Genomic DNA, 14,981 nt, shown 5'->3' with positions numbered 1-14,981 from the left:
ACCTCGTTATTAGCGTTATTAATAATAATCTGTGTTGCATCAGTGCCCAGGAGCCCTAGTCATGGATCAGGACCCCATTGTGCAAGGCGCTGTACAGACACAGAACACAAAACCAAGTCCCTAATGTAGAAAGCTGCCCTATAATTACCCAGGGTGCTGGGCAGGCTGGTCCATCCACCCAATGATTGCAGTGTGGACATACCCTTAGGCTCTGGCATCCCAACACCCCTGCATCGCACCGCCGATGCTGAAAAGGAAGAGGTGAGTTGCAGACTCTCACCTCTGGGCAGTCGTCGTTATAGCGTCGACTATCTCCATGATCCTGTGAAGGGCGGAGTCTGTGCCTATGGTCATGTCCGTGCCGCAAAAGTCGTTATCGATGGAGCCGACCATTCCTACAATGTTCAGGTGACTCGAGTTCTTGGCTTCCTCTGCCGTGATGCCACCTGCGGAGAGATTCCACAGACCCCTTGGAACGCTGACGGTCTGCGGTGAGCTTATCATTGGGTGATGCACACCGAGGACCTGAGCCAGAGCCCAGTGAATTCGAGGGGCTTTGGGTAAGGCCCAAAGTCACACAGCTTAAGGCCAGAAGGAACCACCAGCCCATCTGGTCGGACCTGTTGCACATCACAGGCCACAAAACGCCACACTGCCACCCCAGTACCAAACCCAGCAACCAGACCAAAGAAGTACAGCCCTCAGGAGACTAAACTGTTGTGGGCCTCACGTGGAGAACAGGAGGGACTGAGTTGCCACCCATGCCCCAGGCCTCTGCAATGGCAAGGAATTGATTTAGTGAGATACACACAGATGATCCTAGCAAGTGACCTGTGTCCATGCTGAAGAGGAAGGGGAATCCCTGCCCCCCTCCTGACCCCCCCACAGATCTCTGCCAGTCTGACCACGTGGGAAATTCCTTCCTGACCCCACAAATGGCCATCATTTAGGGTCTGAGCATGTGAGCCAAGCCCCTGAGAAAATTCTCAGTACCACCTCAGTGATGCTTCAAACCCATCACTTCCTGCTAGAGCTGAATGAGGAACAACATCTGGATGGAAAAACAGTGAATTTCCCCTCCCCTAAGTGTTTGTGAAATTTTTTCCCACTTCCCAGCAAGCTCTACTGGCATTTGCATGCCCCCGTCCCCAGCTTTGCTCCACTGTGGTCTGCTTGGGGACGTGCATGGGTGGGGAACAGGGCAGACGGGTGTCCTGGGACGAGACACACACACTAGGAGGCGTCTCCGGGAAGGGAGTGCACTCGTGAGTGGGTGTCTTGGGGGCAGGAGCTAGGGAGATGACATGCACTTGGAGCGTGCGTAGTTGTGCCAATGTCCCTTGGGGAGTGCCTGGGGCTTCAGGGGTGGAGAAGACATGGGAAGCTGGGTGACATCGTAGAGGGAGCAGGGCCCAGATCCTCAAAGGTATTTAGGTGCCTGACTCTCATTGAAATCAGTGGAAGTTGTGCACCTGGTTTGCGGATCGGGGCCCAAGTGACTGAGGTAGCCAGTTACTTTGTAACTAAGATCAGGGGAAGGAGGAGACCGTGTACCAGAATTACTGGGGCTCCTGGCCACACTCTGGCAGGCTGGACAGCTTAACCCCCTCCCACTCCACCTATTGCTTTGTCACCACGGTACCTGTTTTAACCAGTTCCCCTAGCAAACTGCTCCACTCGGCCCGGAAGGTGTCTGCACCAGTCAGGCTGCCGTCTCCCCCGATGACACACAGGTTGGTGATGCCTCTCTTCACCAGGTTGCGGGCGGCTTTCAAACGACCTTCGTGCGTGCGGAAGTCCTGGCACCTGGCACTTCCAATTACAGTGCCACCCTGGAATGGAGGCAGAAGGGGGGTCAATAGGGAACCCCCCCACACCCACTCACCGAGAGGGTTGTGTGATCTGTCGCAGGAGCTGATCGGGCGTGGAGGCCAGCAGGTTGCAAGTCAAAGGGGATTCTCAGTGAGACTGACGTGGGAATGCCGAGAACAGTTCTGGTGTCCACATTTTAAAAAGGATGTTGACAAATTGGAGAGGATGCAGAAAAGAGTCACAGGGCTGGACAAAAAAACTGAGAGAGCTTGATGTGTTTAGTTTATCAGCCAGAAGATTGAGAGGTGGCTTGATTACAGTGGAAAAGTACCTTCCCCGGGAGAGGGCTCCCTAACTAGCAGAGAAAGGCAGGACAAGAACCAAGGGCTGGAAGCTAAAGCCAGACCAATTCAAATTCAAGATAAGGCATATATTTCTAACAGTGAGGATGCTGGAACAAACCTCCACAGGGAAGTGGTGGACTCTCCATCCCTTGCTACCTTCAGATCCAGACTGGATGCCTTTCTCAACGATGCTGATGTCAAACATACGATATTGGCCTCAACACACAGGTGAAATGTAATGGCCTGGGCTTTGCAGGAGTCCAAACTCAATGATCTAATGGTCCCTTATAGCCTTAAACGCTGAATCTATCTTGGTTACGCCAGGCCTTGATCTTTACACTGGCACTTTCCCAGCAGGCAGGTACCCTGGTAGATAAGAGGCCTAGGCACCGACTCCATGGGTGCTCTGGGGTGGCGCACCCACGGGGGAAAAATGGTGGGTTCTGAGCACCCACCAGCAGCCCCCATATCAGCCCTCCCCTCCCTCCCCCAGCGCCTCCCACCCGCCAGCGGTCCCCGTGGATCAGCGCTTCCCCGTGCTTCCCGCCCTCCACAAACAGCTGTTTCACGATGTGCAGGGGGCTGCGAGGGAGGGGGGAGGAGCAAGGACGCGGCACGCTCGGGGGAGGGGGTGGAGCGGGGATGGGAAGGGGCGGGGCGGGGGTGGGGCTTTGGGGAAAGGGGTGGAGTGGGGGTGGGGCCTGGGGCAGAGCCAGGGGTCGAGCACCCCCCAGCACTTTGGAAAGTCAGTGCCTGTGGATGGAGCTGCTATGATTTCACTGCCATGAGTAGCGCAAGCTACACCCCCCTACCCCCTACTATGGCCAGTCTTCAGCTTGTGGGGGGGGGGCCTCAGAGAGAAAAAGATTGAGAACCCCAGCTCTAGAACACAAGCAGCTAGTTATCCATGGCAGCAGTGTCCCGCGGCATTCCCCCTCGAGTCCTTTCAGAGGGCGAAGTTCACCTCTGTGCGGGAGGCCAGCACAAGGGCCTACAACCTGTGTAAGTTCCACATAAGCCTTATTTTGAGGACTTAAAATGATGCATGATTTCTGCAGAGTGGTCAGTTTTGTCCTTAGATACGGGCCGGAGAGTTAGAATCAGGTTTGAAACAACAACATTTGCACGTGTGGGGGGCTGGGGGGAGAGGGAGGTCTGATTTAATGCCAGTTGATTCCGTCTCGAGGGTGGCACACTGCTTAGAGATGGGCGCAGCCCTCTGCAGTCCTTGTTTGTGAAACCGGACCCGAGGTCCCCGATCACAAGCAGGGCTGCTGGCAGCCTTCATCTCTGATTTCACGTTATTTTAGGTCTCAGACATTCATTGTGACCCCAGCCTCGGGATATCGTTACACGCAAGTTCCCGAGCCCTTGCCTGTGACCCCGCCGAAGAAAAGGGCAAGATGCTACAATCATTTTCCTCCTGGCAGGAATCCCTTCCATGGAATTGCAATGACCTTTAGAGTCATCATAAGGTCAATGGTTCTCTTCCAACCACGGGTGGACAGGCGGGTCCAGCGAAGGCAAAAGCCTGGGCTCAAGAGAGCTGTGGTGACTATGACTTAATGGCACATTTCCCTGTCCCTGTTGCTAACCTGTGTTCCCCAGGATGGAGACAATGGTGCTCTCTGGGGTTCTGGGCCTATTTTATGTTCCCTCATAGCTGCTTGCCTCCAAGAACTAGATGGTGGGGTGAGCCTTGCTGTATGCCTCCAGGTGCTCCCTCCTCTCCTGTGCTGGCTGTTCACACGGCAGGTAGCATTGTGGGAAGTAGCTTGCAGGGTTTTCTACTCCCCACTCCCGGGCATGTGAGTGGGCGGAGCCTGGATTCAGCCCTGCCCCCTCCCTCCAACTCAGCCAGGCTGGCATGGAAGGGGAAGTATTCTGTGCTGCCAGGTATCCTGGGCTAATCCTAGGGCAGCCCAGCGACATGCTGCCCCCTTTGCTTGGGGTGTGTGGCACAGCCATGATTCGTGTGTAACGTGTCTTACCCGCTGATTCAAACCCAAGTGCCATAAGGCAGGAGGAAAAGTGCACTTGTATTCCCACCTGCCAGAGCTTCTGCCTGCGGCCTCCCGCCTGCCGCGGCCTTTTGCTGCCACGTGTAGCTACTACGCGGGTAGTGCCTGTATGCTACATGCTGCCGTAAGGGGACACATAGAGGAAAGCAGTTAGGAGCACAAGTCCCAGGGGGGAGGTCTAGGTTGGATAGTAGGAAAAACTTTTTCACTAGGAGGGTGGTGAAGCACTGGAATGGGTTCCCTAGGGAGGTGGTGGAATCTCCTTCCTTAGATGTTTTTAAGGTCAGGCTTGACAAAGCCCTAGCTGGGATGATTTAGTTGGGGACTGGTCCTGCTTTGAGCAGGGGGTGGGACTAGATGACCTCCTGAGGTCCCTTCCAACCCTGAGAGTCTAGGATTCCATGACTTTCAATGGGGACATACGTTCCAAAGCCCCTTAAGCACATTTGAAAATCTAGCCCTTAGGTCTCCAAATCCCACTGAAATTCAGCGAGAGTTGGGTGCCTGGCTCCTTTGTAAAGTGCTGGCTCCCTTTCACAGCCAGCAAGGGGATCCATGCTAGGACTTACCAGCTGAAGCATCATGGAGACACGTTCCCATGTGGCCTCCTTGATATTGTCACCGCCGTCCACCAGTCCTTGGTAACCCTAGAACAGAAGGCACAGGAGAGAGATTAGGGGCAAGTCTGAAGGCTTTGTGACGCCAGTTACCGCTTGGAGAGATAGATGGACAATTATGGTGATGGATGGACAGAGGGTGCCCACAGGAACTGGGGAGGAGAGTTAAGCAGAGTGAGCCTCAAACTGAATGGAACCATTAACATTCAGAGGAGCACTCCCTTCCTCAGCACAGACACCTCCCCAGCCCCACACAGAGGTACTGTCTTGCCCAAAGCCCACCCAGTCCATTGCAGGGTTTCAACAATCCCAGCAGCTGCTGATTTCAAAACCTGTATCTCACTGGCCTGTTGTGGACTCAGAGGATTGCTCAGACCATTTTGGGTAGACCCAGAGAGGGTGAGAACTGAAGAGGGGGGAGGGATAGTTCAGTGGTTTGAGCATTGGCCTGCTAAACCCAGGGTAGTAGTTCAATCCTTGAGGGGGCCATTTAGGGATCTGGGGCAAAAATTGGGGATTGGTCCTGCTTTGAGCAGGGGGTTGGACTAGATGACCTGAGGTCCCTTCCAACCCTGATATTCTATGATTCTAAGACAACAGTAGATCTGAGTTTGGTTCTGAACAAAGTACTCTGAGTAGGAAACACGTCCACATCGGATATTGGCAGTCCAGGCACACAATATAGGATAGTAAGCAAATAACAGACTGGCAATACAATGAGACACAGGACGAGGTGACATCTTTTATTGGACCAACTTCTGTTGGTGAGAGAGACAAACTTTCAAGCTTACAAGTAAGTTTCCCAGATCTGAAGAGGAGCTTTAAGTGTCACAGCTAAATACAAGGTGGAACAGATTGTTTAGCACAAGTAGTTAACACATATTTCAAGGGACCATTCCAGGTGAAGTGGCCTGTTAACACCTCTCCAGTTACAGGGAGGAAAGTGTGGGGGAAAGCAGGTGGGTTTTTGGTTGGTTTTTTTGGGGGGGGGGGGCGGGGGGGTTTGTTAGTGGGTTATAAATTGTTGTAATCAGCCAAAAATCCAGTGTCTATTCTGTCCATGATTTTTAGTGTCTAGCAACAACAACGAGGAGTCTGGTGGCACCTTAAAGACTAACAGATTTATTTGGGCCTAAGCTTTCATGGGTAAAAACTCGCTTCTTCAGTGTCTAGCAAGGCTCTCAATTTAAGCTCCCAGGCTCGTCTTGTGAAAGTGCAGTGCAGGTTCCCTTGGCAGTACAATGGACTTGGGAGTGTTCTTGTGCTTGAGCCTACAGCTTCTCTCTGCTCCAGTCTGCTTTCTCCTACGCTTACTGCCCTCCCCTTCCACACCTTTCCTGATCTTCTCCTTTAGCCCAGCATGAAGCATCAGTTACAATCACTAGGAAGCAGAAACGTGTAATGCTAAATTCCCTCTAAGCTGCTCAGCAGGCTATCAAGGGCTGCAAAGGTGCCAGGGAGAGGCAGCCCTCTCCCAGCTCCGGAGCTGCCACGGCCAGGGAGAGACAGCCCTCTCCCCTGGACCCGAGCTGCTGCAGCAAACGAGGGCTGGGGGGAGTCCTCTCTCCCTGCTGCAGCCTGGGGCAGCCTGTACCCCAAACCCCTCATCCCCGACCCCATCTGAGAGCCTGCACCGCCCAAAACCTCTGCCCCAGTCCTGAGCCCCTTCCCACACCCTGAACCCTTCAGCCTCATCCCCACCCCAGAGTCCGTACCCCCAGCCAGAGCCCTCACTCCCCGCACCCCAATCCTCTGTCCCAACCCTGAACCCCCTCCCACACTCCAAACCCCTCGGCCCCACCTCCGCCACACATCACCTCCATATTGGTGCACATAACAAAATTCATTCCGCACATGGATGTAAAAAATTAGAGGGAACATTGGTGTAACAAGAAAAGGAGGACTTGTGGCACCTTAGAGACTAACCAATTTATTTGAGCATGAGCTTTTGTGAGCTACAGCTCACTTCATCGGGTGCATACCGTGGAAATTGCAGCAGACTTTATATACACACAGAGATCATAAAACAATACCTCCTCCCACCCCACTGTCCTGCTGGTAATAGCTTATCTAAAGTGATCATCAAGTTGGACCATTTCCAGCACTGATGAAGTGAGCTGTAGCTCACGAAAGCTCATGCTCAAATAAATTGGTTAGTCTCTAAGGTGCCACAAGTCCTCCTTTTCTTTTTGCGAATACAGACTAACACGGCTGTTACTCTGAAACCTGTCATTGGTGTAACAGTCATCTGCCACTGCTGCCCTGATAACATGATGATGGGCATATTAGAAATGATGGCTACGTGAGTATTTATGGTGATGGATAGCTAGATGCGTATATGTAGAAATGAATGGATATAAATATGCTGATAGATATAGATAGAGCAATGGAAAGATGGGTACATGTAGGAAAGGATGGATGGACAGACATATGGGAACGTGGTAATAGATGGATAGACGATATTAATAATGAACAATAAGCTGCAGTTCAAGATAACTAATATATTCTCCCTGTTTCTCACTATTCCTCTTCCCATGTGGCAGATGTCTCCTCATATCTAAAGCCGGCTTCCTTTTCATACAAGGCAGGACAGTAAAACTAACATAGAACCTTTAAGAGCAGTATGTCCCATGGAGACATCACAAAATAAATGTCAAAATATGCACTCCGGCCCCGACTCTGATTAAATCAGTGAGTCTTAGTCTCAGGTGAGGTCCTGGTCTCTCAGTGGCTCTGTGTCTAGACGCAGAATGGGTCTTTGAGGTTACTGCAGGGGTGCAGGCTGCTGATGGAATTGCGGTGCTGGGGACCAGAGGATTGGGATTTAGGGTAGCAGGTTCTGGTTTAGGTTTGGGGTAGCGGGCTGGGGTACAGGGATGTAGGTTCTGGTTTGGGGCAGGGAGTTAGGGTGGAGGCCAAGGATTAACTGTAAGATATTACGTCAAGCACCCCATGAAAATCAAAAGAGATTTCCCTTTCTATCGCCCTTTGCCATGGGGATTTTTCTAGACACAACTGGCTACGTTTATAATGATTCATGTACTGTGGAGACATTACGTTATTAAAATCCCAATGAGAGCAAAGCTAGATGCAGTTCAGAGCAGAGGTGGGGAAGCCATCCAAGAAGGAAACAATCGTACCAACCTCATGAACAAAGTACACCTTGGCTCCTGTGAAGATACCCACTCGAACCACAGCCCGGACAGCCGCATTCATGCCTGTGCAGAGAGAGAGAGAGAGAGAAATCACTCTTGCATGCAAAACACCTGCCATCTCATTCCATAATGGAAGGGAATCTCTGCAGGACTTGGCTTTCTGATTCAGTAGTGTGCTCCAATTCAATCACAAACCGCTGGGCTCGGCAGCGGAATCGCCAGGTAACATTCTCTGGCCTGTGCCATGCTTTTGGAATGTCCTACCACTTAGATGATTCCGATGGTCCCTTCTGGCCAACATGATGGAGCTCAGGGGTTTCTGATGCAGTAACAGGAAGGGGCTTTGAGCAGTTCTGGGCTGGATATAGATTCCAGGTTTCAGCTGACACTTGCAGGAGAAGGCTAGTTTTTCCTACAGGACAGGAATGGTTTCAGCACTAGTCAAGCCTTTCCCCTACACAGCTGGGGGCAGCCTAGTCAAGTGTCTCATAGGAATTCATGGAGCCATTAACAAGAGATGGCTGGCCCAAAGTGAATGCAGGATGGTGCAACAGTGTGATGCATGGGAAGGAGGCAGCATTATTCCAGGCCCCTATATCTGCTGATCCTTCCCAGAAGCCCTCTTTGTCCTCTTCCAGCTCTGCTCTGGTGCCAGCCAGCTCAGTCTCTGGAAGGAGGATGCCTCAAAAGCAGACTTAGCGGGGTTAGCTTTTTCTTCATAAATGTCGATAAATGTCAATTTCACCCTGTACACACAAAAAATATTTCATCCATGATCATTGAGATTCACTGATAGGCAGAGCAAGAAAAATGCTGCTTAAGAATGGGTTAGAGTTTGATTTAAGGCTCTTTGCTTTGCAGCTTTTGACAAGTGATGTTGGCAGTTTGTGTTTTAATGTTATGAAGCTTTAACTTTTTGAATCTCGGTGTCTACGGTTATTAAATAATTATCGTCTGACCTCCCATAATTTTCTGCAAATCAATAAAATAAATGTTTAAATCAATAAAAATAAAAAATGCTTCAAATAAACATTATACTTTCCATCAAAATGATAAAAAACACAAAAAAATCTAATTCTGTCAGGCCTACTCAAAAGGGGTTGGTGGACACTTCTCCTCTATTGTCCAAGAGCCCCTCCCCTTACAGATCTCTCTGTACCTCACAGAAGGCACATCAAGTGGCTGTGGACCACTAGGTTGATGCTATTCTTTGATGACAGAACTGAACCCTCCATTCACAACACACCACCACCACTGAAGTAATCACGGGATAAATTGTGGAGCAAACGTGACTTGTGTGGAGCTTCCCTGTTCAACCACGCAGCGTTTCACTGCACCCTGTCCTTCCTCCAGCCGTTATCTGTTGAGGCCCTGAGCCTGCAAGCAACCCTTGTGCTTCTCTGATGTGAAATTCTATCAAAGCCATCAATGTTCAGAACATATTTGATTGAAGCAAATCCCATGAATCCCTGTGCTGCCTAAGCGGCCGTGATACAGCAGGGGTGGATTTTTATGGAAGCACTCGCCCAGAGGTGGGCAGGAAAAGCAGCCCTGTCAGCTCCAGCAGCTCAACCAGATAAGGGCCCAATTCAGATCCCTCTACACAACTCTGGTAGCCTGCAGTGGCTGTAATAGAGCCAGAAGGAGATGGTGGCAGGGCATCTGGCACAGAACCAGCAGAAGATTGATGTAAGAAGAACTGGGTAAAATTTTTCAACAAAAACTCCCCCCTCCCGGTAAAAAATTGTTGATTCAGCAACACAGAAACATTCAGGAAATTTGTGGATTTTGGCAAATCATTTCAATGGGGGGGGGGAACTTAAAAGAAAACTCCAAAAACATTGAAAAGTTTCATCTCAACATTGTTTAAGCAAAACATTTTGATTTTTTATCTGAAAGGACTTTTTGTTGAGAAATTTTTGTTAAAAAATATAAAAACCTGAAACAATGCTCGAAATTGAAGCAAAATGTTTCAATTCAGGCCAAACAAAATATTTTGTTCAACCCAAAACAGGATTTTCCCCCCAACTTTTCAAGTAGCCAAAAACGTAAAAAGAGTGTGTTTTCTGTGGTCCGAAAATGGATTTTCCCCTCCCCCAATTAGTTGGATATGCCAGTGAATTGAAACATCCCATTATTTGCCCAGCTCTAGATGTAAATGACCCTATGCTGCACCCCCCTGGGGGTCTTGGCATGGGCCGGGGCATGACAGGAAGGAATGTGCTCAGACCACTCTGTGCTACAGGGATTTTGGGCTGGGTTGAAGCCCTTGGGAAGCTGCTGTAAAAGTTAGACTAGTCCCTGAGGCTGCTCTAACTTACCCCAGGGGTCATTCTGGTCCCCAAGTCAACGCAAAAGCCAGAGAGTGCAGAGATGGCTTAAAGAACGTGCCCCTATTAAAGAGAAATATCCACAGGTTCCATTTAAATTTGGATTCTGGCACACAGACTAATGTCCCATCAGAGCTTGGGAATGGTTAGATTTCTCCAGACCCCTCCTGGCCACCACCCAGAAACTGGCCAGCTATAGAAGGGAACCTCCTCCAAGTGTTAACCTGGTGATGGCTGGGCAGGTGGAAAGCTGGGACCATTGCTACTGACCAGCTAAGAATTGTGCCCATCTTATTCTATTTATACATCACCCTGTCTCCCCCACCTCACCTTGGGCCACTGGTTTGTCTCATCTACCTGCTCCATCTTGGCTTTGAGGTTGGATGCTCTTTGAGGCAGGGAGTGTCATTTATCCTAGCTTTGTACAGCACCTAGCACAATAGTGCCCAAACTGGTTGTGGACTTTAGGTGCTCCCTCAATGTAAACGACAAGATATTATCTAAGGTACTTTTATGGCCCCCATCACCCTAGCATCTGGGCACCTCACCATCTTTAATATAGTAAATTAGTGACATAAGCTGTCATGCTTCAGGGCATAAGCTTGCCCCTAACTAACTGGTGGTCAGAAAGAAACTTTCCCGTCCCAACACTGCTCTGAGATAGGGCAAGGTGGGCCATTTCCAGTAGTTGACAAGAACGTGTGAGGAATAGTGGGGGCGGGGGAGGAAATAAACATGGGGAAATAGTTTTATTTAATTAGTAAAACTATTCCCCCCCCCCCCCGTTCCTCACACATTCTTGTCAACTGCTGGAAATGGCCCACCTTGATTATCACTACAAAAGGTTTTTTTTCTCTCCTGCTGGTAATAGCTCACCTTACCTGATCACTCTCCTTACAGTGTGTATGGTAACACCCATTGTTTCATGTTCTCTGTGTATATAAAATCTCCCCACTGTATTTTCCACTGCATGCATTCAATGAAGTGAGCTGTAGCTCACGAAAGCTCATGCTCAAATAAATTTGTTAGTCTCTAAGGTGCCACAAGTCCTCCTTTTCTTTTTGTGTCACACAGTAACTCAAATAGGCTTTGTGCTGTGTCACAGACACATCACGATCCATCCCCTGTGTGGGGTGATCCCCTCTAGCGGACCTCTTCAAGACCCTGCCGCTCCCTCTGCAACCTTTGCTCCCACTCCATGTGTGGGCAATGGGCAGTGGCTCAGCACAGCAGCTGATGTGCCAGCTTAGCCTCTGCCCTAAACCCATGCCACGTTAAAACATGCAAGGAGCTGGCTCTGTATCACATGGGGGGGCTCTAGGCTCCCCAAATTGTCCTCCATCTCTTTGCCCAGCAGAACCTCCCAATGCTGCCTAATATAACTCAGCCCTCCCCAGCCCTCCTGTGTTCCTGGAGCCCCTTACTGCTGGATGATGCTGTCTCATGCACCTGATCCCTCAGATGATTTTCACATTTTATTTTTGGTCTGCTGACATTTAACCTGGCGCGCCTGCGTGGCTGAAAATACCCCAGCAGGAGAGGCCTCTCCTTGGGACAGAGGAGTACTTTGCGATTGGATTACAACCCCTCTCCCACGGGGGTATTCCCAGCCACAGCTACCCTCCGTGTGCGGACAGCGGCCTTGTCTGAAGGCACAATGAGAGTTTGTCGGTCACAATGCAATCTTGGACGAGAGCCTGCAGACAAACTGTAATAGCAAAGCAGTGGGGGGAGATATTAAGAACGAAGACAAAGGAGAAAAGATATTTGTGCTCGACAAATTCACGCCAGAAATTACAATGCAATGATTAACAGGGAGGGTGATTAACTATTGGAGCAAGGGATGTGGTGGATTCTCAAGATAAATCAAGACTGGACCCCTTTCCAAAAGCGAGGCTCTATTTCAGTTTACAGGGGGCAGAGAGAGAATGGTCATCTTTACCTTCTTACACATCAAGGGCGGTTTCTCCCCTTGTGCATCAGCTGGCTCTGAGCCCAAAGACCCGAATTCAGCTGGGAGATGGTTTGACTCTCCCATAGAGGGACCCCCATACAGTCACGCCAGCTAATGATGCTATTAGCCAAGTCTGCTCCTGCCAGTGCTGATGCGTTGCTGGTATCCCAGCTCCTGGAGCATCAGGCTGGTGTCGCCCAGTTAATCACCCCCAGCCCTGCAGCTCCCACTTCACCCGCACATCCTAGATCAAAGCCATCAGGTCTATTCCCTGCCCCTTTCTTCTCTTGCTCCAGTGCAGGACATCCCTCAGCTAAGGGGACATGGGGATTCCTCCAGCCCTGTTCTACCCTTTGAGGATGAGTGTGTCACTTCTCTACCCCCTGCTGCAAGCTGCTGTCTCTCTCACATGGGAAGGGAGTTCTGTAGAGTTGCAAGATCAGTGGAGGTAGAGCAGAGGGCTAGGCAATGCCAAAGCACTGCCGGCACCAATCCTCCCCCCCTAAGCTTCCTGCACAATTTATAAACCGGGGGAGGTTGTGGGGGGGGCGGAGGGTCCCAGAAATTTCTGAGCGCCGCAGATCTTCTGTTGTGATTTACAGCACAGTAGTACTTCACACAGGGACAGACAAACATAACCCAGCCAAGGATTTGCAAAAGCAACTAGGGATTTTGGGTGCACAACCTGAAATGCCTTAAAGGGGCCTGACTTTCAAAGGGTTGAGGACTCAGCACTTTCTGAGCATCTGGGCCCTTAACGTGCCTTAAATAGGGCTCCCAGAATCTCTAGTCACTTTTGAAAGTATTCAGTTGAAACCAACAACATTGAACGTATGAAAGAACTTCCCTTGAAATGAAAAACTTAAGAAATTCCCAGACCCAAAAAAAACTTTGTTAAACTGGAGTTAGGTTGCAAATATTGATCAAAAACTTAAGGGGATCAAACTTGAGAAGAATGTTGTGATTTAGAATGAAATCAAACAGTGGAAAAGCCAGAAAATTCTCAGTTAGGGAAAATCTTGAAACAGACACAAGTATGGAAATGCAGAGTAAGTTCCCCTTAACTCTTCCCCTGTTGTTCTTCCCACCTATTCCTGTAATCATGAGATAAGCTCCTGCCTGCCCATTAAATACCTTCAGGATTGATACCAACTACCAACCAGTACTTTACTAATGTGTGACCACCCACCCTAATGAGTGCACATGGTACGTGCTATCTCCACAGCCCCAGATTCTCCTCCAGTTACCCTCCACGCTACCACCTTGCCTTGTGCTTCACACACACACACACACACACACACGGCCATCCAAGAAATTTCACCGCCATGTATATGCTTTACTCTCTGAACATATCCCATAGCTGCAGGAGTCTTGCAACTTCTTCTGCAGCATCTGGTGCTGATCACTGTCAGAGACAGGACACAGAGCTAGATGAACCTCGGGTCTGAGCCGTTCCGGGAGTTTCCTCTGTTTCCTTTAACATGTTGATGCTTTGCCCCTAATGTAAATGATAGTGGACATGCTTAAAGACATCTTCAGTCATAGACTCTGGTGAGCTTAAGATACAGCTCATATGTGGAAGGAAGAATGGTGTAGTGGTTAGGGTACTTGCCTAGGTCCTGGGAGACCCAGGGTTCAATTCCCAGCTTCTTAGGCAAGTCAGTCTCTCTATACTTCTGTACCCCCCCCCCGCCATCTGCAGAATGGGGATGATAACCCTGCCTGCCTCATACGGGTCCTGCCCTGCCTCATAGGGGTGTGTGAGGACAAATACAGTAAAGGCCTTGAAATGAGGGTTTGTATGTGAGATACACAGAGAACCCCTGTTCCTTGGTGCTCTCCCAGCTGCTTATTGCACAGACCTGCTGTCTCACCTCTTAGTGCAGGGGCCATCTGGGATATGTCTGCACAGCACCTAGTGCAAAGGGGCCTTGGTTACCTCGATATCAATAAGAACAATAGATGGACTGGACCTTGGGGCGAGGACAGAGGAAGGCTTGTGTGTCTCACTGTCCCTGGAAGCTATGCCAGTTGGAGCTTTCACTCCTGGTAGGATCACCTGAGCCGGACGGGTCAAAGGGTAGGGACCTGATGAACGGCAGCCGACTGGCCCCCCAGTTTGGGTTCTGAGTGACAGTGACAGCAGGAGAGACAGGGATGGCAGAGCCTTGTTTGTGCCATAAGCAGGGAAGGAAGCAAAGGGGGAGTCTAAAGTGTTGTGTTCTGGTGGGCTAGAGTTTGAGTGCATAATGAGTGTATGATGGGAGAGGAGAGTACACAGGGAGCATTGCCCAGCTCTCTGCTCCTGCACACAACCCTCCTCCTTGCATTCCCTGACTGCAAGCATCAGGAGAGCCTGCTGCAACCAAGAGCTGCCCCCTGGGCAAGGAGATTGAAGGGTCAGCCCATGCTGCACCCTGCTAAAAGCCATCACAGCCCTTGCAAGCTTGGCTGCGTGGAGCTGTTCTGCGAGGCCCCCGAATGCAGGCTGCAGCTTACAAGCTGCACTGGAGCCCATGGTGCTGCTTGACTGGAATGGGTCTCTTTACTTCCAGACCTGCTCTGTCCACACACGAGAGTCACTTTAATAAGCACCTTCCAGCTGGGGAGATCAAAGCACTTCACAAACATTGATCCTGTGGGGCAGGGGAGCGTGATCATCTTTCTTCTGCAGAAAGGGAAAATGGGGCAGGGGTAGGGGAAGCGACTTGCCCAGCATCACGCGGAAAGTCAGGGACAGAACCCAGG

At 50.3% G+C, this 14,981-nt stretch overlaps 1 protein-coding gene across 1 annotated transcript in view; it reads right to left on the bottom strand.

Annotated features, from left to right (window-relative positions):
* The window catches only part of LOC140900621 (ATP-dependent 6-phosphofructokinase, muscle type), a 52,439-nt gene that overhangs the window by 23,976 nt on the left and 13,482 nt on the right, over window positions 1–14,981 (bottom strand). Inside the window, exons 3-6 of the mRNA XM_078849719.1 lie at window positions 7,939–8,012; window positions 4,747–4,824; window positions 1,643–1,832; window positions 281–446 (exon numbers count right to left, since the gene is read on the bottom strand). Coding sequence (XP_078705845.1) covers window positions 281–446; window positions 1,643–1,832; window positions 4,747–4,824; window positions 7,939–8,012 — 508 coding nt within the window. The remainder of the gene's footprint in view (window positions 1–280; window positions 447–1,642; window positions 1,833–4,746; window positions 4,825–7,938; window positions 8,013–14,981) is intronic.

This window comes from Lepidochelys kempii, chromosome 20 (genome assembly GCF_965140285.1).
Source record: "Lepidochelys kempii isolate rLepKem1 chromosome 20, rLepKem1.hap1, whole genome shotgun sequence".
Lineage (NCBI taxonomy): Eukaryota > Metazoa > Chordata > Testudines > Cheloniidae > Lepidochelys > Lepidochelys kempii.
This window is presented reverse-complemented; position numbering and strand designations above follow the sequence as displayed.